This window comes from Oncorhynchus keta, chromosome 15 (assembly GCF_023373465.1).
Source record: "Oncorhynchus keta strain PuntledgeMale-10-30-2019 chromosome 15, Oket_V2, whole genome shotgun sequence".
Classification (NCBI taxonomy): Eukaryota; Metazoa; Chordata; class Actinopteri; order Salmoniformes; family Salmonidae; genus Oncorhynchus; species Oncorhynchus keta.
In genome coordinates this window covers 26,248,435-26,275,797 of record NC_068435.1, presented here as the reverse complement: position 1 = coordinate 26,275,797, position 27,363 = coordinate 26,248,435, and the positions used below count along the sequence as shown (strand labels likewise).

Below are 27,363 nucleotides of genomic sequence, written 5' to 3'. Positions count from 1 at the left end.
CTTAGTGGTAGCAGCTGTATAGATATAGGTACAGAGGGACATTTTGTCCAATGCAATAACAAACTTCGTTATTAAAATGCCCTCGAAACATTTTCAAAGCATTGTCAAGCTATCTTAGAATCTTTAATTGTTTCAGTGGTTGTGGAATATTAACTTATTTTCAGATGTTAATCAGCTTTGAAAGGCAGGAGAAGAACATTATCCTGTTAGAATGGCTCAGAGGGAAAATATGTGCCCCTGTCGAAAATAGGTTGGAAAAACCCCTCATAAATATCGGTGATGAATTCGTAATTTTCACCTCAGCCTGTCCCTTTAATCGTGGACCAGCGCGTGACACCCAATCAGAAGCAGCTAAGGTCCGACAACTTCCAGAGGGAGAGATGCTCATCGTGAGAGAGAGAAAGAGTGAGAGAGAGAGAGAGCGAGAGAGAGAGAGACCATCCGTGTTCAGTGTGTCGGTCGCATACAACGGATTCACACAGGCGCACCTTGATTAAACTTTCTGCTACATCAAACCGTGGTAAGTGCCAATGTGTTTTATTTAACCGTGGATGCTGAAATAGCGGTCGTGAAATATTGTCTTTTTTACGGTCCTTAATGTGTTCAATTGTTTTAGCCTACGCTGCGCTTCCTCCAGTTTGTTTTAAAAAATTGCTTATAACTTCAACAAAGTTGATTTCATTTGATCATTTAGAATGAAACTATCTCATAAATTGGTCTAATTGATCTTATCAAGCTAACACCCGAATGTTTTCTCGAAAATAAAAATGCACTTGATATGTTTCGAAAAAACTGCATATTTTCGTGTTCCCGGTATAGTCTGTCATGATCCAATCAGACCCCTTAATTTAATCCGATTTAAAGTTATCTATTTTATTTTTTATTGTTAGTGGAAGTTATGTCTTTAGTGATAGTGTTGTTTGGCACCGGTGGCTCAACGTGTGGGTTCCTGTTTCATATTACATGTCAGGGAATTAAATCAAAGCTCCCTTGTAAAATATCATAGTTTTTTTAAAGATTAAATGGATTATGATGGCCATGTTTGTTGAATTGTAATGGGAAGTCTCATGATATAGTAGACTACTGTAGGTTACTGTTTATAGTGGCATTGTATTAGTGGTAACGCACTCATAGCCAACAGTGTAAACCTTTTGTATGTCCTATTAGAAATGCTTGGTGTGTACTGTTTTATTTATTGTTTAGACACTGGCGCTCTATTGCTGTGGACCTGGACATACTCTAATGTAGATGTGGGTGCTACCCTAAATCCAAGTCTAGTCTACCCGTTAGTCAGAGCTGAGGCAAGACACCTGTATCTTACCGTTCTCAGACTGCTATGTCCTATGTGCAGAGCATTCCCCAGGAGTTTGTGAATGACAAATGATGTAAAAAATGAAAATACAAGGCAAAACATTGCCCTTTATTTTCCACAGCAATAATTAGAATATATTTAACCCATGAATTCCAGGCTTTTGCCAAATAGCATTTTTAATGACTAAGATAAATAAATAATTGTGTTAAAGACCAATTAGCCTGTTCCAATTCGTCAAAACATTTTTTTTGTGGTGTGTATTCATGAATAAATACGTGTTTCTTTTGGTAAAGCATGACTGATTATTAACACATTTTTTTGAGCATATCGTACTGCATAGCCGACTGTACCAAGACAGGGGTCTAAAACCATTTCTCTGAATGTTAGAAGCCTGAAATACTGAAATGTTGTTGTAAGAAGCTTGCAATACTATTGGTTGATGATGATTATCTTATAAATGACCTGTTGTGTGGATGTTGTAAATACACCCAACATTCAACATTCTGAGTGTCTCCAGAACTATAGAAAGCCCAGCTCTACGCTAGTTTCCCACTGGCCACCCAGGTCACTGTGACCTTTGGATCAAACTGCTTTCCATGGATTACTCCAGTAGAAAATGATTGGTTATCCCACTGTCTTAAACCTAAATTAAAACAATTATGTGACCCTTCACTATAGGGAATTATGATTAATTTCTATGTCCACTATGTGAGGTGTTCCAATTGAGTCTCATTTGGAAAATTCACACATCTCTTTAATTGTGCCCTCATGTGGTCGCAGAGGAACATGCACACAGGAATGGATGTTCCCATATGGATGTTCCCATATGGATGTTCCCATATGGATGTTCTCTTATGGGTTTATTGATCACACAGGAATGGATGTTCCCATATGGATGTTCTCTTATGGGTTTATTGATCACACAGGAATGGATGTTCCCATATGGATGTTCCCATATGGATGTTCCCATATGGATGGGTTTATTGATCACACAGGAATGGATGTTCCCATATGGGTTTATTGATCACACAGGAATGGATGTTCCCATATGGGTTTATTGATCACACAGGAATGGATGTTCCCATATGGGCATATTGATCACACAGGAATGGATGTTCCCATATGGGTTTATTGATCACACAGGAATGGATGTTCCCATATGGGTTTATTGATCACACAGGAATGGATGTTCCCATGTGGGTTTTTTGATCACACAGGAATGGATGTTCCCATATGGGCATATTGATCACACAGGAATGGATGTTCCCATACGGGTATATTGATCACACAGTAATGGATGTTCCCATATGGGTATATTGATCACACAGTAATGGATGTTCCCATATGGGTATATTGATCACACAGTAATGGATGTTCCCATATGGGTATATTGATCACACATTCATGTTTTCACACCTATGTGTCTCTTGGAATAGCCTTTTTCTTAACTACTTTCATATTACATGTCTAAACGTGTTATTGTGAGTGAGTGTGAATAGTACATGCCATCTGCTGTATTCTCAGAATACCTATTCTTTATTCACATCATCCGTCAGCAGTTTCATTTTACCACAACGTAATCCGAGTGCACTCACATTTGTCAAACAGTATAATCGAACTGAAAAGATTTGAGGTCTGTATGCAAATGTACCTTGAGTTTGTAAATCGTTTTCCATGCCGTTTAGCTTGTGTGTCACCTCATTTGACAATGGGCCATTGTCCCATGTGTTTGTCAAGCTAGCGAGAGGTTGGATTGCATTGACTAGCACAGGTCTGTCATCAGTTGCACAGGAACTTACCTATAAAGGTGTTTGTGATATTTTTATAGATCAAACTCCTGACATTTGGGATGACACCACAAATACGGATCTTCTGAGAACAATGTACTATATCCAAGCCATTGAATAGCATAGGCAGAGCTATAATGAGTTGTTGAATTGTTATATTCAAATGAACAATTACTTTTGACAACAAATCGGCTCTTCTGCCTGGAATAGAAGTATTAAATTGTCTTTCGAAGACAACTTATGCCCCTTTTCAAACATTTTCATGCACTGTTTGACAGCCATGGCAATTATAGCTTACTTGAGAGGGAGCCTTATCAGCAGTCAGCATGTCTATAACAAGGCCTAATGTTGTCATTAAATCTCTCTTTGATTTTTAACACTGCTGTACCTGGAATAACAAGGATAAAACGAGTCTAAAATAACAACTTACATTCCCATGATAATCTATCAATGGACTGAAAACACTACTGTACATTTAACACACAAAAAAATACAATAAATAGTATTCAAAGATCAGTGAAGGCATGGGAATGATTGTATTATTTTCAGATAGGCTGGTGTACTACCAACTATGAAAACAAGCCCATCGATTTGTTATTGATTGAGAGTTGTAACCTCTAGTACAAGTGTTCTTTGCCACAGGCCTTATTTTGTATCATTGAAGGATTGGCTGTAAATGTGAGTTTGGTGTTTGAAATAGAGAGGAGCTCTTTCCCTGTTAAAGCTAATAGATTGTTTATTTCTCCCCAGCGCAGAATCCCCACCCTGAGGCTAACACGCACACTGGTGTCATACCCACACACAATCTTTTCTTTCCATTATAAATGTTAGCTTTATTTGTTTGGTTAGTTCTCAGGCTTTGTCAAGCTTAATTGAAGGTGAAAATACTTCACAGAAAGAGATTTGAAAAGAGGGCATTGATGTAGGAAAGCTAGTTTGAAACATAATTGCTAATGGACCCAGTCGCTCTATGAGAACGGCAGCGAAGTTTTCAGAAACACTCTTTGTATCTGCCATTTCAATTATTGAATTTAAGAAGTGTGGGAAAAGAATGAACATTTGTTGGTAAACATGAAAAGCAATGTTTAAATGTTTATTTTGTGCTATAGTTTAACCCTTGTATCCATCAGCTGCAATGTGTTAACTGAGGCAATAGAGGTATTTGCTCTCCTATTGACCCTTTGCAAGACATTTACTGTAGCTGTGTATATAGTAAGGCCTAACATCAAGTAGTTTATTGACCAAACCTGTGGCATAACTCAAGATGGCCAGTGCTTCTTTCACATACATCTTAACCATGATGACACATGTTGACCTCTGGGGGTCATCCAGTGCTTGACCCTGCCCTCTTCCCACTGCACTGCTTTCTCCCAGGGGATTCGTTTTAATGCTGCTCCCCCTTCTGACATGTGTGGGTGTTTACTGTTAACATGGAACAGGGAGTGGAAGGTCAAACATTTTAGACTTTAAATATTGACTCCCAGACAAATTCTTCTTTAGCATGAGGACAGTAGGATTTGGTTGAATATGGACAGTGGTTTTGAATGAGATAATATTATGTCATTATTTTCCTATGGTTTTGGCCATGGCTAGCAGTGTCATGATTCCTTCATGGTTCATTAGAGAAGCTGGAACACGGCCATAGAACAAGCCTACAGGGCACAGACATCAATTCAGTGTCTATTCCATGTTGGTTCAATGTCATTTCAAACAGTGAAACGACGTGGAAACAATGTTGATTCAACCAGTGTGTGCGCAGTGGGAGGCCCTCTCACTCACTCACTCTCTCACACACACACACACACACACACACACACACACACACACACACACACACACACACACACACACACACACACACACACACACACACACACACACACACACACACACACACACACACACACACACACACACACACACACACACACACACACACACACACACACACACACACACAAACAGTAGCTCCACCAGACGCTGGCACATTTGCATTGTAATAGAGAGGCAGCCACATTCCAGTTCCTGGCCACAATGGTGGAGGAAAAGCTCTGACTTGAAGACTCCTGCTGGGTCTTTGCACAAGCAGACCATAAAGCTTCTGTTCTCACACTTTCTCCTCCTCCAAGGAGGAACCTAAACAGCCACCCACAACACACACTGGGAGACACTGGGTTACACAGGAAGCCCCATTGACGACGACGCCATAAATAAAAGACACACACAGGTTAAGAAGGTGTCATCTTCTTTAGTATCCAACAGTAAAGCAATGAACCACTACACAGGCATGGATGATTGAGGAAACAAAACAGCTTTGGGAGGTCTAAACAACACAAACACACACACATGTATTTATCTGGAAAACTGTTAACCAACATCTATGTTGGGGTGGAATTTATTTGTCCTCAAAATGCAATCATGTAAGAAGAGCTTCTGTAGGTGCAATGGTGTGGAACTGACATGTGTCCCGCCATTCAAAGACAATGATGGAAACAGGACCAATACATACAGAATCAGAGGTGGCACAATGTAATGAGCATTGTCTCCAAATCACTTCATGCCTAGTTTCTGGTTACCTAATTAAGAGGTCCTATCTGGTATGAGCATGACGGCGACCAACGCTCCTTGAAAGTAATTGTGTTGGTGCACATGGCAGTTCCATTCAGGAAAACGCACACACTCAACATCTATTATCTCCTCTAGTTAAGATTAGTGCACACATTTTGCTGGGGAGATTATAGTGGGAGTGGGGAGGGACTGGGACCCTTGTAAGTGATGGGAGATGAGAGGGGGAGATGGGAGTAGGGATTAGCACCCATGTTGTGTGACAGTCTTCTCTACTCAGAGAATGCACTATGATAGTTGTACAAGCTCAAATCAGACTGCTCAATGCAAATATGTTTTTTTTTTCTGAAGGGAGGATTGCTATATTGAATAAGATATTAATCATCTGACCTCAGTCATTGTTTTGTTTTCAATGGTACAAGTAAAATAAATAACAGATGTTACACGAGAGGAGGAAATATTTATCACTTAGAGCAGACAAGTCAAAGAGTGTTGCAAGCAGAGCCAAGCAGTGATAGATAATATGGCATCATGAAGTCTATAGTCTAGACAGACTCCCCTCCCTAAACAGACAGATCAATAGGTATTGATGGCCTACTGGTCCCTAGGGAATGACAGTCAGCTGCTTGGCTGCCTATCGCTCCGAGTGGTGGCAACCTGATAGCAGCCCCCCTCCTAACATCCACCACCCAAATGCAATTTACCTTCTAGACATACCATTTTTTATAGGGAAGTTGGATACTGTGGAATAGATATATAAAAACATGTTTTTCTGGCCTTGGGTGCTTTTAGTGTGCTTCTATTATTTTATATCAGCCTTAGCTGCTGTACCATACCAAATTCATACGCTTTTTTTGTAATACAGTACACATTAAAACTGTTCCAAAAGTTAGTCAACAGCTGATAGTTCCACCTCCAGAACTTATTCATTAGCAGTCTGCAGACAGTGTGTGTGTTTCTGTGACACAGGAACACCCATTAGGTGCCTTTATAAGGCTGCTCTGCCCTGTTGTTGTAGCAGTTCTTTCACCTGTTGACCGCCTACCTCCTCTCCCTTCTCACACACAGGCAGCCCAGGGCTGACATTCTCCTTTCTTCACCTCTAATTGCTCCTGTGGGACTCATTAGGCCCACTGTGGCTGAGGCAGTGGCTGAGGCAGTCTCATCAGGCTCGCTGTGGCAGTGGCTGAGGCAGTCTCATAAGGCTCGCTGTGGCTGAGGCTAAGGCAGTAGCTGAGGCTGTCTGCAGGGTGGCAGAACAGAAGGGGCTGAGCTGCTGCGCTGGGTTCTCACCCCCACCACATGACACAATCTTAAGCCCAGCTCTTCACTCCTGTCACCCCCACAGGTGTTGCTAGTCTATTGGTCCTCGCTCTCCACCCGCCTCCCCGCTGACTCCCCACAGCCTGTCAGACCCCCTCTAACCCCCCTACCCCGCACTACTCTTCAACACCCTACAGCACAGCCCTCCTCCCCTTTAAATCTCCCTGCCATGAAATGCAAGGCTTTAAAGGCAGCAGGGAGACTACGAGTGTCGTGTCACCTGAAGGTCATACTAGATGGTCTAATAGGTTTGTGTTGCAGTGACATGAGATGGCATGTTGTCCAAAATAGAAGATTGTGTGTTTCTGAGTCTATATTATGAATGTAATACTCATTTATATGGTACTGTATATTGGATGCATTTAGACAGATATTGTATGTATCACATCCAGAATACAGACTCTGAAATAAATATGATGTGTTATTAATATAATATAATAATATTGAGCAGACTTTGGGTGGTTTTAATGTGTTATTTTATTAACGTACAGAGGTAGGCTCCAGTGAATCTTAACCACTGGCTTGTTCGTTCATCTCACACAAGTTGATATTCAGGCTGCACTGCATGGACCCTTGTCTCTCAGCAGGACCTGTCAATTAATTAGCAGACATTTTGTAGAGGGAATGTATGGGAAGCTATGTGTCTGTGTCCTCTGATATAGTATGTAAAAAAACAAACACTCTAGATCCAGGTGTCTTCCCCCAGCGAGAGACTGTCAAGGGATTTAACAGGTCACAAAGCTGAGGCAAATGGCTCCCGGCTGGGCTGGAGCCTTGACTAATGTGCTTCACTAGGCTAGTCCCACTACTCTACTTTGCAGTTTTCTAGGCCTCACTTCCACACTGATATACACAGGGATTAATCCCATCAACTGAACATATAGTAAGAACCCCCAGCCCACGGTCCCCAGTACCCTAGCACACAATTACAAACCCCTGGGGTCCTTTAAACCAGACTGATTCTGACAGCAAATCAATACACTTTAGTATCTGTTGGTACCTTATTCAATTAGTCTAATTCATAAAGCAGGCATAATGGCCCTAATGGAAGAGAGGTTGAAAGGTTGAATGGCAGCAGTAGAAAAGCAACGACATGATTGCAGGAGTTAATCCACCCATCTTAATTATGTCTTTTAACTGATTCGTGGCCTCTGCATCCATCCCTGTCATCGTCAGTGAAGCAGTGTTGACCCTTAGCTTTCTATGCTGATGAGTAGTCACACACTTAATGCCAGCACCGACACTGTGGACCGCAAGTCGTAGATGGGGGGGAAACAGAAGTTCACTGAATAGAAAATACATCTGCACTACCCTCCCCTTTCCACTGCAATCACATTTCCTTGATAAGTCGAAAAGGGGCCGAGGCATGGCTTGACGAGTGAAGCAGCTGATGATTACTGGAGGTGATGTTGGTAGCAGGATACGTCTGTCTGTGTGTGGTTTATATTTCATCTGGTCAGCATGGCATGTTATTAGGTTGTATAACACCAATGCAGTTAGTGTTCACAGTAGATACAGAAAAGGACATTATCATAAGTGACATATTGGCTCTGTAAGTGTTCTGTTCTCTAAAATAAAGCAGTTCATGGGGATGTGGACTATCGATTCATTGATTACTGTGTAAACCCCTTTTAGTCTTTTCTGTGTTAAAGGCTTATTGAAATCAATGGCATTCCAGTTTTTTCAATTAAGGTTTTCAATAGCATTATTCGATTGTCTTTTTGTTTTCATGCATTGTTTGTATTTTCTGTATTCACATCATGATACCCCGCAATGGGAAACAAAATTATCTCCAGAGTGAAAGTATGTCCCTATAATTGTTTCTCATCTTCCCCTCCGCAAGGTTTCTACACAGCCATCAAGGAAGAGGACTATGAGGGTGAAGCCCAGCTCCCTTAAAGGACGTAAAAACCAGTGCAGATAGAGGATTGGCGTTCTGTGCAAATACCACAATTCCACCATGAGGACTTGCTTGCTGACCATGATATGGGCGTGCTTGTCCCTTTATGTGAACTCCACATCTATTAGCAGAAAGACTGTGTTAGAGATGGGAGGAGAGGAGGACAGAGATGGAGCAAAGGGAGGGAAGATACTGAAACGTTTCAAACGAGGATGGATGTGGAACCAGTTCTTTCTACAGGAAGAGTACACTGGGAGTGATAAGCAGTACATTGGCAAGGTATGTCCATTAGCCTTCTTTTGTTTTATTGTTGCCATGCACTTAAGTGTGTGGGGAAAACTCCACTGTCTGCAACTGTTGAATTCCAGCCTTGACACAAAGATAATATGAATATTGAGAAATCTCCCAGAGCAGAGACAATCAATCCCCTCCTGGATCAAGATCCCTGCTGCCTACATTTGTTTTGTGCGTAAAAAAACAACATATTAATATAGCACTGCCGGTAAAACCATATACCCTGGTATGGTACAGGAACAGTATGAAAATCTGGAGACCACCCAACCCTAATATCAATGTCTCTGGCCAGATAAACCTAAGACTATATCCCCCCACAAGGATTGGGATATTCTGATGTACAAAAACAGCATGCATTGCCACCTTTACCTCAAATCTCAGAAGACAACAGATAGAGCCATGAATCAGAAGTAGTATTGTGGAGTAGCTAGATGTGGAGATGCCTGCAGCACTGCAAGGGGCCTGTTTTAGAAGGCTAGAGATAGAAGAAATACTGGAGCTACTGAGGCCATGTACCCTGTAGTACCCTGTTGTACCCTGTAACCCTCCAGGCTCTTACAGCGAGACCCAGCTTCACAGAGCATGTAGGGAGATGATCAAGGATGGAGAGGAAAAAGGGCAAACGCAGAGTGGGAGAGAGAACTAGAAAGAGAGAGAGAGAGAGAGAGGAAGAGAGGAGAGAAAGAGTAGGAGAGAAAGCTATTCTGGAGCCACCACCACTAGTCTTGCGTTAGGTTACTCTGTGGAGCCCTGGGGAGTGGAGCAACGCTGTGTGGTGGATTATTTCCATATGCCTTGTAGAAAATGATTCACCTTGTCAGGTACCGCTTTTTTTTCTCCACCAAGCCTGGCTCTGTGCTGCCATGCATATAATAAGATGTTATCTGTCACATGTGATGTTGACTGTTCTGTCCTCTCTGATGGAACTGAACAGCCTTGTTGTGTGTTATAGATGTTCAGGCTAAGATCGCGCGTGTGTCGCCATAAAAATGTACCTATAATAAATCATTCCATGCATCATCACATTTCCAGACTTGTAAGTAAGATATCTTGCTATTCCTAAAGTGATGAGTAAATTGGTTAGTCATAATTTAGACTAATATTATAACTCAATCACTGTTCGCAAAAAAGACTGTTCGATGCAGTGCATAGTGGAGTAGGCATGTTAGAGCAAAAATCAAGCAATGAGGTCGAAGAAATTGTCCATAGATCTCCGAGACAGGATTCTTTCGAGGCACAGATCTGGGAAAGGATACCAAAAGTTTCTGCAGCATTGAAGGTCCCCAAGAAGACAGTGGCCTCCATCATTCTTAAATAGACGAAGTTTGGAACCACCAAGACTCTTCCTTGCGCTGGCCACCCGGCCAAACTGAGCAATCGTGGGAGAAGGGCCATGGTCAAGGAGGTGACCAAGAACCCGATGGTCACTCTGACAGAGCGCCAGAGTTCCAGATGGACAACCATATCTGCAGTACTCCACCAATCAGGTCTTTATGGTAGAGTGGCCAGACGGAAGCCATTCCTCAGTAAAAGACACATGACAGCCCGCTTGGAGTTTGCCAAAAGGCACCTAAAGGACTCAAACCATGAGAAACAAAATTATCTGGTCTGATGAATCCACGATTGAACTCTTTAGCCTGGATGCCTAGTGTCACATCTGGAGGAAACCTTGCACGATCCCTACGGGGAAGATTGGTGTTGGCAGCATCATGCAGTGGGGATGTTTTTCAGCGGCATGGACTGGGAGACTAGTCAGGATCGAGGGAAAGATGAACGGAGCAAAGTACAGAGAGATCCTTAACGAAAACCTGCTGCAGAGCGCTAAGGACCTCAGACTGGGGCGAAGGTTCACCTTCCAACAGGACAACGACCCTTAGTACACAGGCAAGACAATGCAGGAGTGGCTTCAGGACAAGTCTCTGAATGTCCTTGAGTGGCCCAGCCAGAGCCCGGACCTGAAAATAGCTGTGCAGCGACACTCCCCATCCAACATGACAGAGCTTGAGAGGATCTGCAGAGAAGAATGGGAAAACTCCCCAAATACAGGTGTGCCAAGCTTGTAGCATCATACCCAAGAAGACTTGAGGCTGTGATCGGTGCCAAAGGTGCTTCAACAAAGTACTGAGTAAAGGGTCTGAATACTTATGTAAATGTGATATTTAAGTTTTGTAGTCTTTATAAATTTGCCAACATTTCTAAAAACCTGTTTTTGCTTTGTCATTGTGGGGTATTGAGTGTAGATTGCTGAGGGAAAAAAACTATTTAATAATCAATTTTAGAATAAGGTAACGTAACAAAATGTGGAAAAAGTTAAGGAGCCTGAATACTTTCCAAATGCACAGTATATCAGAGACATTGGTGTCAGTATTGACTCTCTATCAAAATAAAGGTTAAATAAAAAATATATGACTGGAGACGTTAGCAGAATATTTTTAATTACAGGGTAGCCCCTACTCTGCTGAAACTGACAAACAGATCAATAAACACAACGTTGTCTGCAACTATCTAATAGGCTTACGGCCCTTCCTCTGATTCTCCAAATCATGGTTTATGCTGTAATAACATATTTTGAATGAATCCATTTATTTCTGTATAGACAGGAGTAGGCTAATTAGGATATATCTTTTTTTGGGGGGGGCGAGATCAGCTCTAATCTAGATAGATTGTGGCTTCTATCAATGTAATTGTCTGCATAAATTCCAACCTCCCATATATAGATTTTTATAAATATTATATTTTAATATTTTATTTTTAAATATATATTGCTTCATTGTTATTTTCCCATGACCCTGCCAATCCTCCCCTAATTGGAGTAAACTATTGGACAACAATACTTAGGCTTCGACTTCGAGTTTATACATACTATATACATTTCACGGATAGTATATTTAAAAATACTTATCTTATGTTTGTTTTTAGTCCAAACCTTCAGCTACCCTCAACCCCTCCCATCTACAGTTGAAGTCGGAAGTTTACATACACCTTAGCCAAATACATTGAAACTCAGTTTTTCACAATTCCTGACATTTAAGCGTAGTAAAAGTTCCTGTCTTAGGTCAGTTAGGATCACCACTTTACTTTAAAAATGTGAAATGTCAGAATAATAGTAGAGAGAATGATTTATTTCAGCTTTTATTTCTTTCATCACATTCCCAGTGGGTCAGAAGTTTACATACACTCAATTAGTATTTGGTAGCATTGCCTTTAAATTGTTTAACTTGGGTCAAACGTTTTGGAAAGCCTTCCACAAGCTTCCCACAATAAGTTGGGTGAATTTTGGCACATTCCTGACTGAGCTGGTGTAACTGAGTCAGGTTTGTAGGCCTTGCTCGCACAAGCTTTTTCAGTTCTGCCCACAAATGTTCTATAAGATTGAGGTCAGGGCTTTGTGGTGGCCACTCCAATACCTTGACTTTGTTGACCGTAAGCCATTTTGCCACAACTTTGGAAGTATGCTTGGGGTCATTGTCCATTTGGAAGACCCATTTGCGACCAAGCTTTAACTTCCCGACTGATGTCTTGAAATGTTGCTTCAAAAATATCCACATAATTTTCCATCCTCATGTAGCCATCTATTTTGTGAAGTGCACCAGTCCCTCCTGCAGCCAATGACCCCCACAACATAATGCTGCCACCCCGTGCTTCACTGTTGGGATGGTGTTCTTTGGCTTGCAAGCCTCTCCCTTTTTCCTCCAAACATAACGATGGTTATTATGGCCAAACAGTTCTATTTTTGTTTCATCAGACCAGAGGACATTTCTCCAAAAAGTACGATCCTGGCTTTTTAATGGAAAGCGGCCTTTCAGGTTATGTTAATATAGGACTCGTTGTACTGTGGATATAGATACTTTTGGACCTGTTTCCTCCAGCATCTTCACAAGATCCGTTGCTGTTGTTCTGGGATTGAATTGCACTTTTCGCACCAAAGTGCGTTCATCTCTAGGAGACAGAACGTGCCTCCTTCCTGAGCGGTATGGCGGCTGCGTGGTCCCATTGCGTATTATTGTTTGTACAGATGAACGTGGTACCTTCAGGCGTTTGGAAATTGCTCCCAAGGATGAACCAGACTTGTGGAGGTCTACATTTTTTTTCTGAGGTCTTGGCTGATTTCTTTTGATTTTCCCATGATGTCAAGCAAAGAGGCACTGGGTTTGAAGGTAGGCCTTGAAATACATCCACAGGTACACCTCCAATTGACTCAAATGATGTCAATTAGCCTATCAGAAGCTTCTAAAGCCATGACATCATTTTCTGAAATTTTCCAAGCTGTTTAAAGGCACAGTCAACTTAGTGTATGTAAACTTCTGACCCACTGGAATTGTGATATAGTGAATTATAAGTGAAATAATCTGTCTGGAAACAATTGTTAGAAACATTGCTTGTGTCATGCACAAAGTAGATGTTCTAAACGACTTTCCAAAACTATAGTTTGTTAACAATAATTTTGAGGTGGGGTTAAAAACCTAGTTTTATTGACTCCAACCTAAGTGTATGTAAACTTCCAACTTCAACTGTATCTCTGAAGACCATCCAGTATTGATTTCTAGCTGCCATATATTTTTCCACTGAGCTGTGAAGTTTCACAAAAGTTCTGAACCTTTCTATTCTCATAGTTTCTACAGATTGTAAATGAACCGTTGTGTGGGGTTCATGTTTTTGTTATTCACCCAATGTTCACAGGTCTGATGGACCCACAATATTATTGCGGTTTTAAAACAATACAGCTATAACAATTTATGTAAAAATACTTCATATTTAATACTTAGATGTTGACTTATATCAATTACAAGAAATATAGACAGAATACATGGTTCATATTTGCCATTTTACCTCTGCTAGATCACATGTATCAATAAAAGCGCTATTCATTTTATTTGATCAAATTTTATTTTTGTAAACAAAAATAAATGGATGGAATAAATCCTGTATATCTTGAACAAATATACACGAAACAAGGTTTATCACTATTGATGTTTATTGCTTTTTACTGAACAAAGTGGAAGAACAAATTTACAGTACATACAGTATTTTGTGGAAATGAACAATGAGCCCCATTGAAAACAAATTAAGGCTGGTCTACACACCACATGAGAGACAGAGTTTTACTGTGTGTGTGTGTGTGTTGCAAATGTATTTCTTGCACTTGATGCATGTGTACTGTGTATTCCTGTCCTTCTTGGGTCCACACACATCGCAGTGCTTCTTCTTGTTGTTACCGGCTGCAATCTAGAATGATGGAAACACTTAGTTTCCGGAATTTTACTAACATCTCACTCACTCACTCACTCACTCACTCACTCACTCACTCACTCACTCACTCACTCACTCACTCACTCACTCACTCACTCACTCACTCACTCACTCACTCACTCACTCACTCTGGTTCTGTGGGTCGGACGGTTACGGCACCAGCATCCTCCTCCTGAATCCTCATCACGATGGCTGCAGAAGCTGGGGTCCTTGGGATATGTTGCATCCTCTGGATTTGAGGTCTTACCAATGCCTTGTCCAGCTCCTCTAGAAAGAGCCCTCTTTTCTGGAGCTTCCCTCTGTTCCAATCTAGGTTCAATGGCATCCAGTTGATAAACGCATTGTACACAAGAATATCACAAGTGGCCAGCGTAGGGTTCTTCTTTTGCAGCTGTAGCAAGTCACCAGCTTGTCTAAATTGTCCACCCCTCCTTTTGTGGCATTGTAATCCATTATGATTTCTGTTTTTTGATGTTTCTGGCCACAGATTCTCTCATCCCTATGCAGCATGAGTACCACATGTTTTACTTTCTTTGGCACGTTCATAATGATTTTCTGGATGGTGTCTAGGATGAACAGTTCAAAAGAAGACTTTATGTTCTGCACATGAGTAACATGAGTAACATGAGTAACATGAGTAACTGCCATCAGCGTCGGCCCTGGTTGCATCCTCATCACATTGGCAGCCATGCGGGGTGGCTCATTCCTTGGGCAACAAGACCATTCACCATTTTGTTGACATCCATATTTCTCCTCCTGCAGGCTGCTGATTAGCGGGTTGCTGACGGGCTGGTCCTGGGGCTGGCTGCTGACGGCTGGTCCTGGGGCTGGCTGAGGGTCAATCTCATCCTCTTCTTCCAACTCACTGTCAGACTCCAAATTGACAGAGACATGATCCTCATATTTGGAAAAATCTTCCAAAGTGGAAGATGCTCCTTCCACACTAGTTTTTCTCTCTGCAAAATAATGTCTAAGGCCCTCTGAGCAGAGATGATTTTTGCCATACTGATTGATTGTGGTAAAGAGGTAAAGAGCCATGCAAAGCTATTTATTTGTTGTGTCCCTCCCCCAATTTGCACCTGGCTTTGGTAGAGTGTGGGAAAATACTGAATTCTTTACAATTTATCAAAATAATGTATTGTAATAACATTGTGCAGGTTCCCGCAAGACATTGTGTAGTTTCACACACTTACATTGATCAATTTACTATGACTTTTCAAATCACCCAACAGAGTTAACTCCAAGTAAATGTTGCATTTTCTTTCAGCCATTCCTGAATCTGTGACCAAAAACCAGCTACATATGGGCAGTACCAAAACAAGTGATCTAATGATTCTCTCTTCACAGCAAAATCTGCAGACCTGGGATGATTGTTTATATATAACATTATAACATTCTATTGGTTGCAATAATTTTGTATAATAATTTTAATTGAAAAACTTGTTTATTAAACTTGCCATTTAATTTAGGTTATTTCAGGAGAAACTTAGCTTCCCTTAGCCTTATGGAACACCGCCTATGTGCTTAGGTGTACCACAAACATAATTATAGCACTGTTGAAATGCATATAAGTGTGATGCAGTAAAGATGGGACACACACTGAGTATGGTAGAGGATAAAGCCCCATTCTATGCCCATTGCTCAAATTTGCATAATGTCTACTTAGAGGCATGGGAATAAGAGATGAGATGAGACAGGAACATATGTGCTCAGAGGGGAGTTGCAGGTATTATGTGTTACATGCTGGATTTAGGTGATTTTCTAAGACATCTGTGGGAGGTGTCAATCATTCATCCTTTGTCATATCTAGGCTTCGTACCATCTTGGCTTTCTTCGTTTTCAAAGATTCTCTCCTTTCTTTCTCTCGATCATTGTCAACTCCTGTTTCATTCAAGTGTGCATGTTCTGAGACTGCCTTGTACTTTGACAATTACCTGACTTGCTGTGTGTTTTTAATGACAGTGATAAGAGGGCATTGAGAGTGCACTGGGATGTTCACTAATTAATTCAGTGAACCTCTGTTTGGATTGGTGTACTACTGTATAATGTCTAACATTTTAGATAGACAAAAGGACCTGGAGAGGTATATAAATATACTGTTTGACAGATAAATGGGTAGGTATTAAATGTGTGTACTAAATAACATATATCCTTTGTAAACCAGGTGTGCTGGTACAGAGAAACCGGAGCGTTACCCTTTAGTCCAAATACAAATCAAGATGTTGTCAGCAAAGCAAGACCGTATTAAGGAAAGACAGAATGAGTCACTCACCATCAGCACCCGTCACCTACCCTACCTGTCACTCACACTCCTCCTCACAACCCATCAACTGTCACACCATCTAATGCAAACTGTAAATTTGTTGGTGTTTTACAAGCTGACCTCCAGAGTTGGGGTCAATACCATGCTTATTCCTGTCAGTTAAATTAGATAGGGAGTTTCCCCATTGGCATGCTAGTCCAATCCCTAAATGGACTGGAATATTTATATGGAATAAACCCTAGGTCTGTTAAAAGCAGTTGTTGAATAGTATATACAGATAGATGTAGGACCTTAATTTAAGCCAGTTTGCTAAAGTAGTACAATAATCCTACAGCAACAGGAAATGTTTATTATTATGGGGCGTCAGGTAGCCTAGCTTTTAGAGCATTTGACTTGTAACTGAAAGCTGACAAGGTAAAAAATCAGTCTTTCTTCCCCTGAACAAGCAAGTTAACCCACTGTTCCTAGGCTGTCATTGAAAATAAGAATTTGTTCTTTACTGACTTGCGTAGTTAAATAAAGGTAAAACATTTTTTTTATGTAGATTATAATTAATAGTATAGAACATGAAGCCCCGCACACTGTTAAGGCTCCCAATTCACCGATTTAGTGACAACGTTTTGATCCGAAACAGATCTTCGTTCGTTGATTATAATTCATTTAACATTTTTTTTGTAGGGGTTGATAGATTTTCCACTAGGGCAAATCAAGTCTCACATTTTAAAGTGGAAATTAGATTTTAGAAGACTTTTTAAGCCTTGAATACACTACAAGTTTGCATTTCCTGCTGTGCTGGAAAATCCTCAGCATCAAAAGAGTGATGAAATTAAGATCCTACATCTGTAATATACATCTGGTATTTGCCTTGCTGACTTCAGGCCCCATTTCTCCAAGGAGACAAATATGTTGACTGTGCTTTTTATTTTCTATGGCAGCTTCAATCTGACATGGACAAGGGGGATGGAACCCTGAAGTACATTCTAACTGGGGACGGGGCTGGAGACATATTTACTATTGATGAAAACAATGGTGACCTCCATGCCAATAAGAGACTGGACAGAGAGGAGAAGGCCTTCTATACCCTCCGAGCCACCGTAGTCAACAAGAACACAGGCCTGAAACTGGAGCCTGAGACAGAGTTCATTGTTAAACTTCACGATATCAATGACAATGAGCCTAAATTCGCAAAGGAACTTTACATTGCCAATGCACCTGAGAGGTCTAATATAGGTATGTGCTCTTTCACTTTAATTTGACTTCTGACATGACCTTTCAATTTATGTTTTAACCTTGGATGATTAAAGATCAGTAACATTTCAAGGTCAATGGTGCCTTAAAGTGTCAAATATTTTGTTTGCTTTTCTTTGAAGCATGAATGGTTTTGACAGTTGATGTGAGTTCATATTCATCCTCAGCTATCATCTTCCATTCTCAGGTACTTCAGTCACCCAGGTAACAGCCACGGATGCAGATGACAGCATGTACGGGAACAGCGCTAAACTACGATACAGCATCAGCCAGGGGCACCCATACTTCTCTGTGGACCCAAACACAGGTCTGTCTGTCCGTCTGTTTGTTTGTTTGAACCACCAGCAATGCTCTTTTATTCCTCAAAGCAATTATTACTACAATGAAGAGAGAGAGAGAGAGAGAGAGAGAGAGAGAGAGAGAGAGAGAGAGAGAGAGAGATACGGTAATGTAATGTTCAGAGTCAGACTGCCAGGGCCATTGCTATTCTCTCAGCCCCCTGTGCATTTTCCAAAGTACACTGAAACATTTAATCATTTCTAATGTGCACTCTGGAACATCCTGTCGCTCGTTCTGTGTTTAAACAAATGGAAACAATAAAAGCCTCCAACTGGCAGATTATTGTGTGGCTTAACAACGATATGGTTTATCCCTGATGTGACATGGAAGATGATGTCCCCATCACACCAGAGGACATGAAATCCTAAGAGCTTTGGAGAAAAAAAATGTTGTTTCTGAGGGTTTATCTGAAAACAGTTATATTACAGATGATAGAACCCATTCACAGAAACAAAACAAGCCAGGCCAGATGGTCTTGTGTGCTATCTAATGGAAGGTCGGGGCGGTTGCCATTTTTGACTGTTCCATAAAAATAATTAGGTTACATACCCGTATTAAATGTTTCTCATTAAATCCAAGCACAAGGTCTTAGCAATGTGAAACGGTTGTGGTGACCATTTCTTTGCAAGAGGTGCTTCTTTCTCAGAACAGTTATTAGTTACATTATTCCCATTGGTAGTTGTAACTATAGTAGTTGCCGATACAGTATTTAAATAAAGGACATTCACATAAATGAGTTCACTCTAACTATACCCGCATCACTTAAATCTGTTTGGCATGGTGGCACCATGAGTAATCCCTACAGGACCAGAGAAGGATAAATGTTCTTAGCTGACTCATTAACAATACATGGTTATATTATGTGACAAATGAATATTGTATTCTTCTGGTTTGTCCTCAGGTATCATCAGGACAGCCCTGGGGCCTGGAGAGATGGACCGGGAGAAGCGGGAGCACTACCAGGTGGTGATTGAGGCCAAGGATATGGCGGGCCAAAGGGGAGGCTTAACTGGTACCACCACAGTCAACATCACCCTGACCGACGTCAATGACAACCCCCCACGCTTCTCTCAGAGTGAGTAGAGGCACAATGACTGGAATTATACTGGTTGTTGAAGTATTCATAGTAGTCCTAGTATAAAAGTGGTAGTGTCAGTGTGCTGTGTGTGTGTAAGTGTGTCCATCTTATACAGGGTTAGCGGTGATTAAATTGCAATGCCGGGTCCCACGAAGTGAATCAGCTTGATAATCCTGATTAGATGAGCAGCGTAATACTGAGTGTCTCCCTCTCTCATGCTCTCTCTCTCTCTCACACACACACACACACACACACACACACACACACACACACACACACACACACACACACACACACACACACACACACACACACACACACACACACACACACACACACACACACACACACACACACACACACACAAATGAGAAACATTCCGGAATCTGTTTGACTTTGACAGATTGCTTTTGTCATTAATATTCTGTTAAAGTCCAGTGGTTGGATGGTGGAAACTAAAGGGGGAAAACACTTCTGATACACTCCACACACACAGTGTGAGATATGCCTTCTCACATCTCTCTCTCCACCTTGTCAGTTGATGACACCTTGCAGCAGGAGGCTTACACCCCCAGTCAGCACCATGCTAGGGGGAAACAGAAACGGTGTAATTGGTCACCATGAGCACAAGTTTCATTCACCACTAACACTGCTGCAGGGCCGTGATACAGGCTCACAGGCTCCCTAACAATCTGAATTGTTAAATGTGTTAGCATCAGAAACATGGAAGTATTGAGGAGAAGCTGGCACAAAAAAAACACTCACTCACCATGCCAAAGGAAGACCAACAACCTCTTCTATTTGTGACAAGCTTATGCAATTCTGTTCATGGTTCCAGGCTCTCTTGGCTCCGTTTCATGAGATACTTTCCTTATACTCTCCAACCTAATTAGTGACACAAATGGTGAAATGGGAGTGAATGCTACAAATGCAAATAGTCTAAAATGAAGTATCTCAAAGTTAATTTGTTATAACATCCGTTGATTTACATACAGTATGTGTGTCTGTTTGTGATTCCAGGTATATATCAGTTCAGCGTTCCAGAGTCTATAAAAACTGGAATCCCAGTTGGGAGAATCAACGCAGTAGATAAAGACCTTGGGAAGAATGCGGAGATGTACTACAGTGTTGTCAGTGGGGATGGTTTGGACATGTTCGATGTCATCACGGACAAAGACTCACAGGAAGGCATCATTACTGTTCTAAAGGTAATATCTGTTATGACAAAGATAGTCAGCCACAACTATAGGGCATATATACCCTATTATCAGCCCTGGGTAGGCCTGAGGCCATTAGACCATCAGAAACGCTATTATCAAAATGCATTTGTACTGCATCATTACAAAACATGAGTCATCTACTTTGTTCTATTGTGTCCCCGTCCCTGTAGCCGTTGGACTATGAAAAGACCCGATCCTACACACTGGAGATCCAGGTACAGAACACTCAGACCTTGGACACTCGCTTCCTGGGGTACCTACCCACCAAGGACATGGCCACAGTCAGGATCGGCATAGAAGATGTGGATGAGCCTCCTCTGTTTGAGAAAGCCAGCTACATGATGGAGGTGAAGGAGGATGCAGCCGTGGGTACTGCAGTAGGGTCTGTCAGGGCTATGGACCCGGATGGATACAACAGTCCAGTCAGGTTAGTTAGAGCACTGCTTTGTTTTCCCTCCAGCCCACCCATTCGGTCCCCTTGTACGTACCACCCACACCAAGGTCATGGGGAGATTGGTTATAATCATTTGTATCAGGGGTCATTTGATGAGTGTTAAAGGTTGTGTTACAGTATTTATTTTAAATGTAGAATGATTAGAGTTGAATCGGCCGTCTCATTAAATTTGGAGTGGAGAATACGTTGTGTCCATAGAAAGACTAATGAGTGAAGGACAAGCTGTGTGTTTTGCTCATCTCCACACACGCGCACACACTTTTTTAGTGACTTCTTATCAATGTCCAAAGTCCCTTTAATGACCACTCCTCATGGAAATATACTGAAAGGGCATTCCAGGATACATTTAATTAGATCATTGCGTAATCCGCTGGATGATCAAACTGATAGGGCTGGTCTGTTCTGGGCCTCTGTTCAGGGCTGTTTTCCTTCCAGGCCAGTCAGGGTAAAGAAGAAAGGGAGGAAAATAGAGTGATTTAAGTCCCATTGGCTGTTTAGGACAGATCCCCAGGGTGTGCAGTATTCAGAATAATTTTGTGAATGCACAGAGAGGGCAGGAAAGACTAATTCCTTGCAAAAGGGTTGTCAAGTTCAGCAATAGAGGTTGTAGGGGAATGGAAGAAAATAGTCCATGCTTTTATTTGTTCTTGTATCAATATTTGTATGCCTATTTTACAGGTACTCCATTGATCGTCGTACTGATCTAGACAGGCTTTTCAACGTGCATTCTGGGAATGGGTCCATATTTACCATAAGACCTCTTGACCGAGAAGAAGCTGCCTGGCACAACATTTCTGTTATCGCAACAGAGTTCAGTAAGTCTTTATCATGCTTTCACAATACAAACTATTCTACCAAGTCTATGGAGTTCAATGATTATATTCTGTCCTTTGTTGAAACATTAAAAAAACTAAAATCATACCAAATGATTTATTACAATTATTATACATTGTTGTGATGTGTATGTTTTCCCACACACAGACAAACCTCTGCAGACCAGTTGGGTGCCAGTCTATGTCCGTCTTCTAGATGTCAACGACAACGCACCTAAGTTCGCCTCTTTCTACGAGACATTTGTTTGTGAAAAGACTAAGGCTGGACAGGTACAGAACACGGATCCTCCACTTACATCCCATGATAGATTGACATGATTTTATTATTCTCGCTGCTATAATTACGTCCATATCCTAGTGACATCTAGAGGTGCTACAATAGGTACAGTATATGCCCAGGAATACTCCTGTATGTAAATGGTGATAAAGCATTGTGATGAGTACTGCAGTCCTCTGGGGTAGTGATTGGTCTCCAGGGTCTACTTTGTGAGGCGGCTGATGAGATAATCTATCATGGCAGCACAAGGCAGGTGACAGTAGCTGTCACACATCAAGGGCATGTTTAAATAGGTGCCCAGCACATGCCTTCTCCTCTACTCTCTTGCCTTTCATCCCTCCTTCATCCCTCTGTCATTATTCATAATCATAAATTCACTGAGGTGTTTGTGTTTGCTGTGCTCCTGTTTACCAAGCAGGGTCCCTTGAGAGGACTCAATAAAATCATCCATAATATATCTTCCACAATGGTTATTATTGCCACCGATTAAATAAACATATCAATCTGTTTGGTCTATATAGATGGTCTATATCCTAGAAGTTTAGCCTCCAATTTTTCCTCTGATGTCACAAACCGGGGGAACCAAAGAGCACCTTACAACTATTCTTGCTATCTGAGAGCACACAGATTGTTTGTTTTTTATCAATCTGTTTGTTTATCCCGTAAACAGAAGATCCAGACGGTGAGTGCTGTGGATGCAGATGACCCGGTGGGTGGACACAAGTTCTTTTTCAGTCTGGCTATGGAGGGGGCTTACAGAGGCAACTTCACAGTCAAAGACAATGGTGGTGAGTACTGTACTGTAGGATATTTTGCGGTCTCTATCACACCAGCCATCACCTGATATTATAGTGAAGAAGAACAAGAAGGAGAGTGATGAAATGCTGCATCAGATGACCAGGCCTCCACAATTACCCGACCTCAACCCAATTGAGATGGCTTGGGATGAGTTGGACTGCAGAGTGAAGGAAAAGCAGCCAACAAGTGCTCAACATATGTGGGAACTCTTTCAAGACATTTTAGAAAAGCATTCCAGGTGAAGCTGGTTGAGAGTATGCCGAGAGTGTGCAAAGCTGTCATCAAGGCAAAGGGTGGCTACTTTGAAGAATCTCAAATATAAAATATATTTTGATTTGTTTAACACTTTTTGGGTTACTACATGATTCCATATGTGTTATTTCATAGTTTTGCTCTCTTCACTATTATTCTACAATGTAGAAAATAATAAAAAATAAAGAAAAACCCTTGAATGAGTAGCTGTGTCCAAACTTTTGACTGGTACTGTATGTTGTTTCTCTCCCTAGATAACACAGCTGGCGTCCTAACCCGGCGCTCCAGCTACAGCCAACTGCACAAGAGCATCTACCTGGTTCCTGTGGTGATCACGGACGGGGACTTCCCCATGCAGAGCAGCACGGGGACGCTGACGGTGCGCGTGTGCACCTGCGACCGCGAAGGCAACATGGAGCTGTGCAACGCCGAGGCCCAGACCAGCTCAGCTGGACTTAGCACCGGGGCCCTGGTGGCTATCCTACTGTGTGTCATCATCCTCCTCAGTGAGTATAGCTGTCTGTCTATCGGTCCGTCCGTCCGTCTGTCAGTCCGGCATCTCCATCTCCAATTTAGTCATTCATATTAATGTATACAAACTGTTTGGAAATATGTCTTTAATAAGAAATTTCACAGGTTATAGTGTAGTTAAATTTGCCCCTTCAATATTACACACACACACACACACACACACACACACACACACACACACACACACACACACACACACACACACACACACACACACACACACACACACACACACACACACACACACACACACACACACACACACACACACACAGGTGCTTATAAGAAAAGCCCTACATTTCCCAGTAGATAGCCTATTTCACTCTTGGCTGTCTACAGTAAAAGTGTTATATATAGAGGATCAAAACAAGTCTGAGGGGATTGAGATTGTGGACAGGATAGTAATTCAACAGGACTGGCAGTAAAATTAACCTTTTATACACCAGGAGTTACTTTAATACAACATGGAATGCAATTACCCCAATATATTACATCAGCACCATTAACTACATATACAGTGTAATGGAAATGCATTTATTTAAAGGTGCAATATGCAGAAATCTCTCCAACATTTCGTAGTTTCTAAAATACTAATAGTTAGCCTCATTTCAGTTTATGTGACAAAATAAGCAATGTATAGTGTAGAGAATCATTGTACAGTCTAAATAAATATATTTACAATAACCAAAAATATTGTATTTTCAGCTGTTTGAAGCTGGTCTACAAAAACAAAAGCAAAAGACGCAAAAACTAAACTTGAGAACGGGAAGCATAGAAATAGCACACATAGATCAGATCTATTACTTCTTAGACTTGCATTCAATGAGAATGACATCCATTACTTACATTTCTATATTTGGTCAGATCGCCTAAAAAGTTACATATAGCAGCTTTAAAATGTGGCACCATTCTTGGTTATTTATAAGTTAGTAGTTGCAATCTCATTGCGATGTTGGAATTAAAACATTTTTCAGCATCTCTACTGCAGTCGTTTCTAAATTGTTACTGGGCTGTGGATGCATGATGCAGGCCGTTCTAATGCAGTGTTCACTGCAGCATGAGCAGCAAGATAATATGAAATCACCCAGCCCTGAACAGCAAACCTCTCTCTAACACTGACTCTCCATTTCTTTCTTTGTGTCCATCTCTGTCTCTCTGTCCCTGTCTGTCTCTTTCTCCCTGTTTATCTCTCAGTGATCATAGTGCTGTTTGCTGCTCTGAAGAGGCAGAAGAAGAAGGAGCCTCTGATCATCTCTAAAGAGGACGTGCGAGACAACGTGGTCAGCTACAATGACGAGGGGGGCGGAGAGGAGGACACCCAGGCTTTCGACATCGGGGCTCTGCGTAACCCCGAGGCCATCGAGGAGAGTAAGCAGAGGCGGGACATCATCCCGTCGGGCACTCTGTACCCCCCTATCAGACGGACAGCCATCCCGTCGCGGGACAACGCAGACGTCCGGGACTTCATAAACCAGCGGGTGCAGGATAACGACAGTAACCCCACCGCCCCCCCTTATGACTCTCTGGCCACATATGCCTACGAGGGAACCAGCTCAGTGGCTGAGTCTCTGAGCTCCTTGGAGTCAGCATCCTCTGAAGGGGACCAGGACTACAACTACCTCAGTGACTGGGGGCCCCGCTTCAGGAAACTGGCTGACATGTACGGGGCTGAGGACAGCGACCGTGAATCCTAACACACCACCTGAACTGTTTGTGGGTGGGAGCTAGGAGGATGACTTATGACTGACTGTAATCTGTCTTCTCAGAAAAGAAGATACATGTTGCAGCCCAAGTTTTTTTTACAAAGTGCCCTTTTATTCCTTCCAACTCAGTAGGCCATAGTTCCTTCTGATGGCCAGACCAGACAGAGACTGTGCAGCTGTGTGGATTTGTTTTACTGCAAGGCCGACCTTTGAAGAGAGGATGAACTTCAGTCCCTCAGTTGAAGTTAAGAGCCGGAGTTCAGTGTCAAAAAAAAACAATAAAAAGATACATTTATTTTTCATTTCTGTTTACGTCTGTCACTCTATGCTGCATTGGAAGGAAATACAACACTGATTACACATTTCTCTGAATACCTCTGTGTATTCTTAAGTGATATCTCCTTTAGTTCCTCTGTACTGTTACTGAAGTGCAGTATGTTGTACTTGGTATATTTGTGTGTTTTAGTGAAATGGAACTTTGCTTTTCCAGGAACAAGGAACTGGAATTGAACATATCTTAAGATATTCTTCATACCTTTTTTTGAAAAGTTCAAATTCTTAAAAAGGAAAGAAAGCCCAGCACCAAAATAAAACATTGCTTCATGAATGTTTACGGAACTGAAGAATGGACAGCCACTCTGTACATATGCTCTATTCCTCTATCAAGCCTTCTGTTACACAGACAGTTCACTATCGAAGAGCAACTCTCTGAAGATGTGATTTGACACAAGAACTGTGTGTATCTATCTCTGTACATGATGATAACTGCAGAAAGGGAGGGAAATGAGGAACCATGCACCAAGATTTACAGTGAATTTCAGCATCATGTAACAACATTAGCATAATCCATCATTAGTCAATCATCATCAATCAATCATTGTCATATTAGACGTGATTGTTCCAACAATGTACACACACGTGGCTTACTTACATCAAGTTAGCACAAAAAGCCCTCAAGGTGAATGAACATGTCATTCATATTATCTTACATAATAGTACTTACCAAGGAAAACAAATCATTCTTAAACACAATATCTGAGTCATGCATTTAATTAGCTAAAACAACATATACGTAGATTCAGCATTGGATTAGAAGTGCTGTCACAAAGTACAGGGAGTTGTATCTGTCGGTGGGGAGAGATTACGTCATGTTATTATTAAATATGGTTCTTAAAAAGACATTGAAAATGTCATTTTGAAGCAACTGCAGAGAAGGAGATTGATTGACAATGTGTTTCCTGTGATCATAATACAGTTTATACCTACAGAGAGAAAGCATTTACATTAAGAAATTAACTAACACCTTTGAACTGAACCAAAACTATAAATAGCATCTGAAGTAAATATTTCATTTAGCCATAATGTGTTGGCTAATTGTTCTGTTCTCTCTGTGCCAATATTGGTTTTCACTCTCTGAACTCATCACACTAAATAGCTTTGCGAACATAAGCAGTCACTCCAAAACAACTTAAACATTAAAGGAGCAAAGACGGGATCCAAAGGATCAATTAAAGCTGATCTGTGCTTCAACATTAAAAGTTTGGCGGATAACGATGTGTTTTGTTTGGGGTACATCATTCTGATTTGACATCAGGACTTTTCTCAGTAAAATTGTTTGACTAAATAATGGTAAATACTGTGGTTGAAACAGTGCTTTGTTACAGTGATTTGGGACCGTAGCGGATGTTCATGATGTATTACTTTGCTTTTTATATTGTGATTTAAAAATATATATATATAAATATATATTTATAGGACACATGCTGAATTAATATTCTTGAATCACAAGCGTCCAGCCAATATCACTGTTTTTGATGTCTTTTGGAGGTGTACAATTGTATGTTGATACTACGGCTACAGTACATGTTATATTATGATGTATTAACAATTGTCCAATTTTATCATAATAAACTTTTCCAGTAAACTATAAAATAAA

General features: G+C 41.2%; 1 protein-coding gene across 1 annotated transcript; it reads left to right on the top strand.

Annotated features, from left to right (window-relative positions):
* Positions 1 to 356: 356 nt before the first annotated feature.
* Positions 357 to 27,363, top strand: LOC118394679 (cadherin-6-like). Its single transcript, XM_035788125.2, has 12 exons — positions 357 to 520; positions 8,831 to 9,166; positions 17,630 to 17,924; positions 18,130 to 18,249; positions 19,183 to 19,356; positions 20,380 to 20,567; positions 20,750 to 21,006; positions 21,712 to 21,848; positions 22,015 to 22,136; positions 22,814 to 22,931; positions 23,448 to 23,699; positions 24,919 to 27,363. The coding sequence occupies exons 2-12, from the start codon at positions 8,948 to 8,950 to the stop codon at positions 25,416 to 25,418; spliced, it is 2,382 nt and encodes a 793-aa protein (XP_035644018.1). The 5' UTR covers positions 357 to 520; positions 8,831 to 8,947; the 3' UTR covers positions 25,419 to 27,363.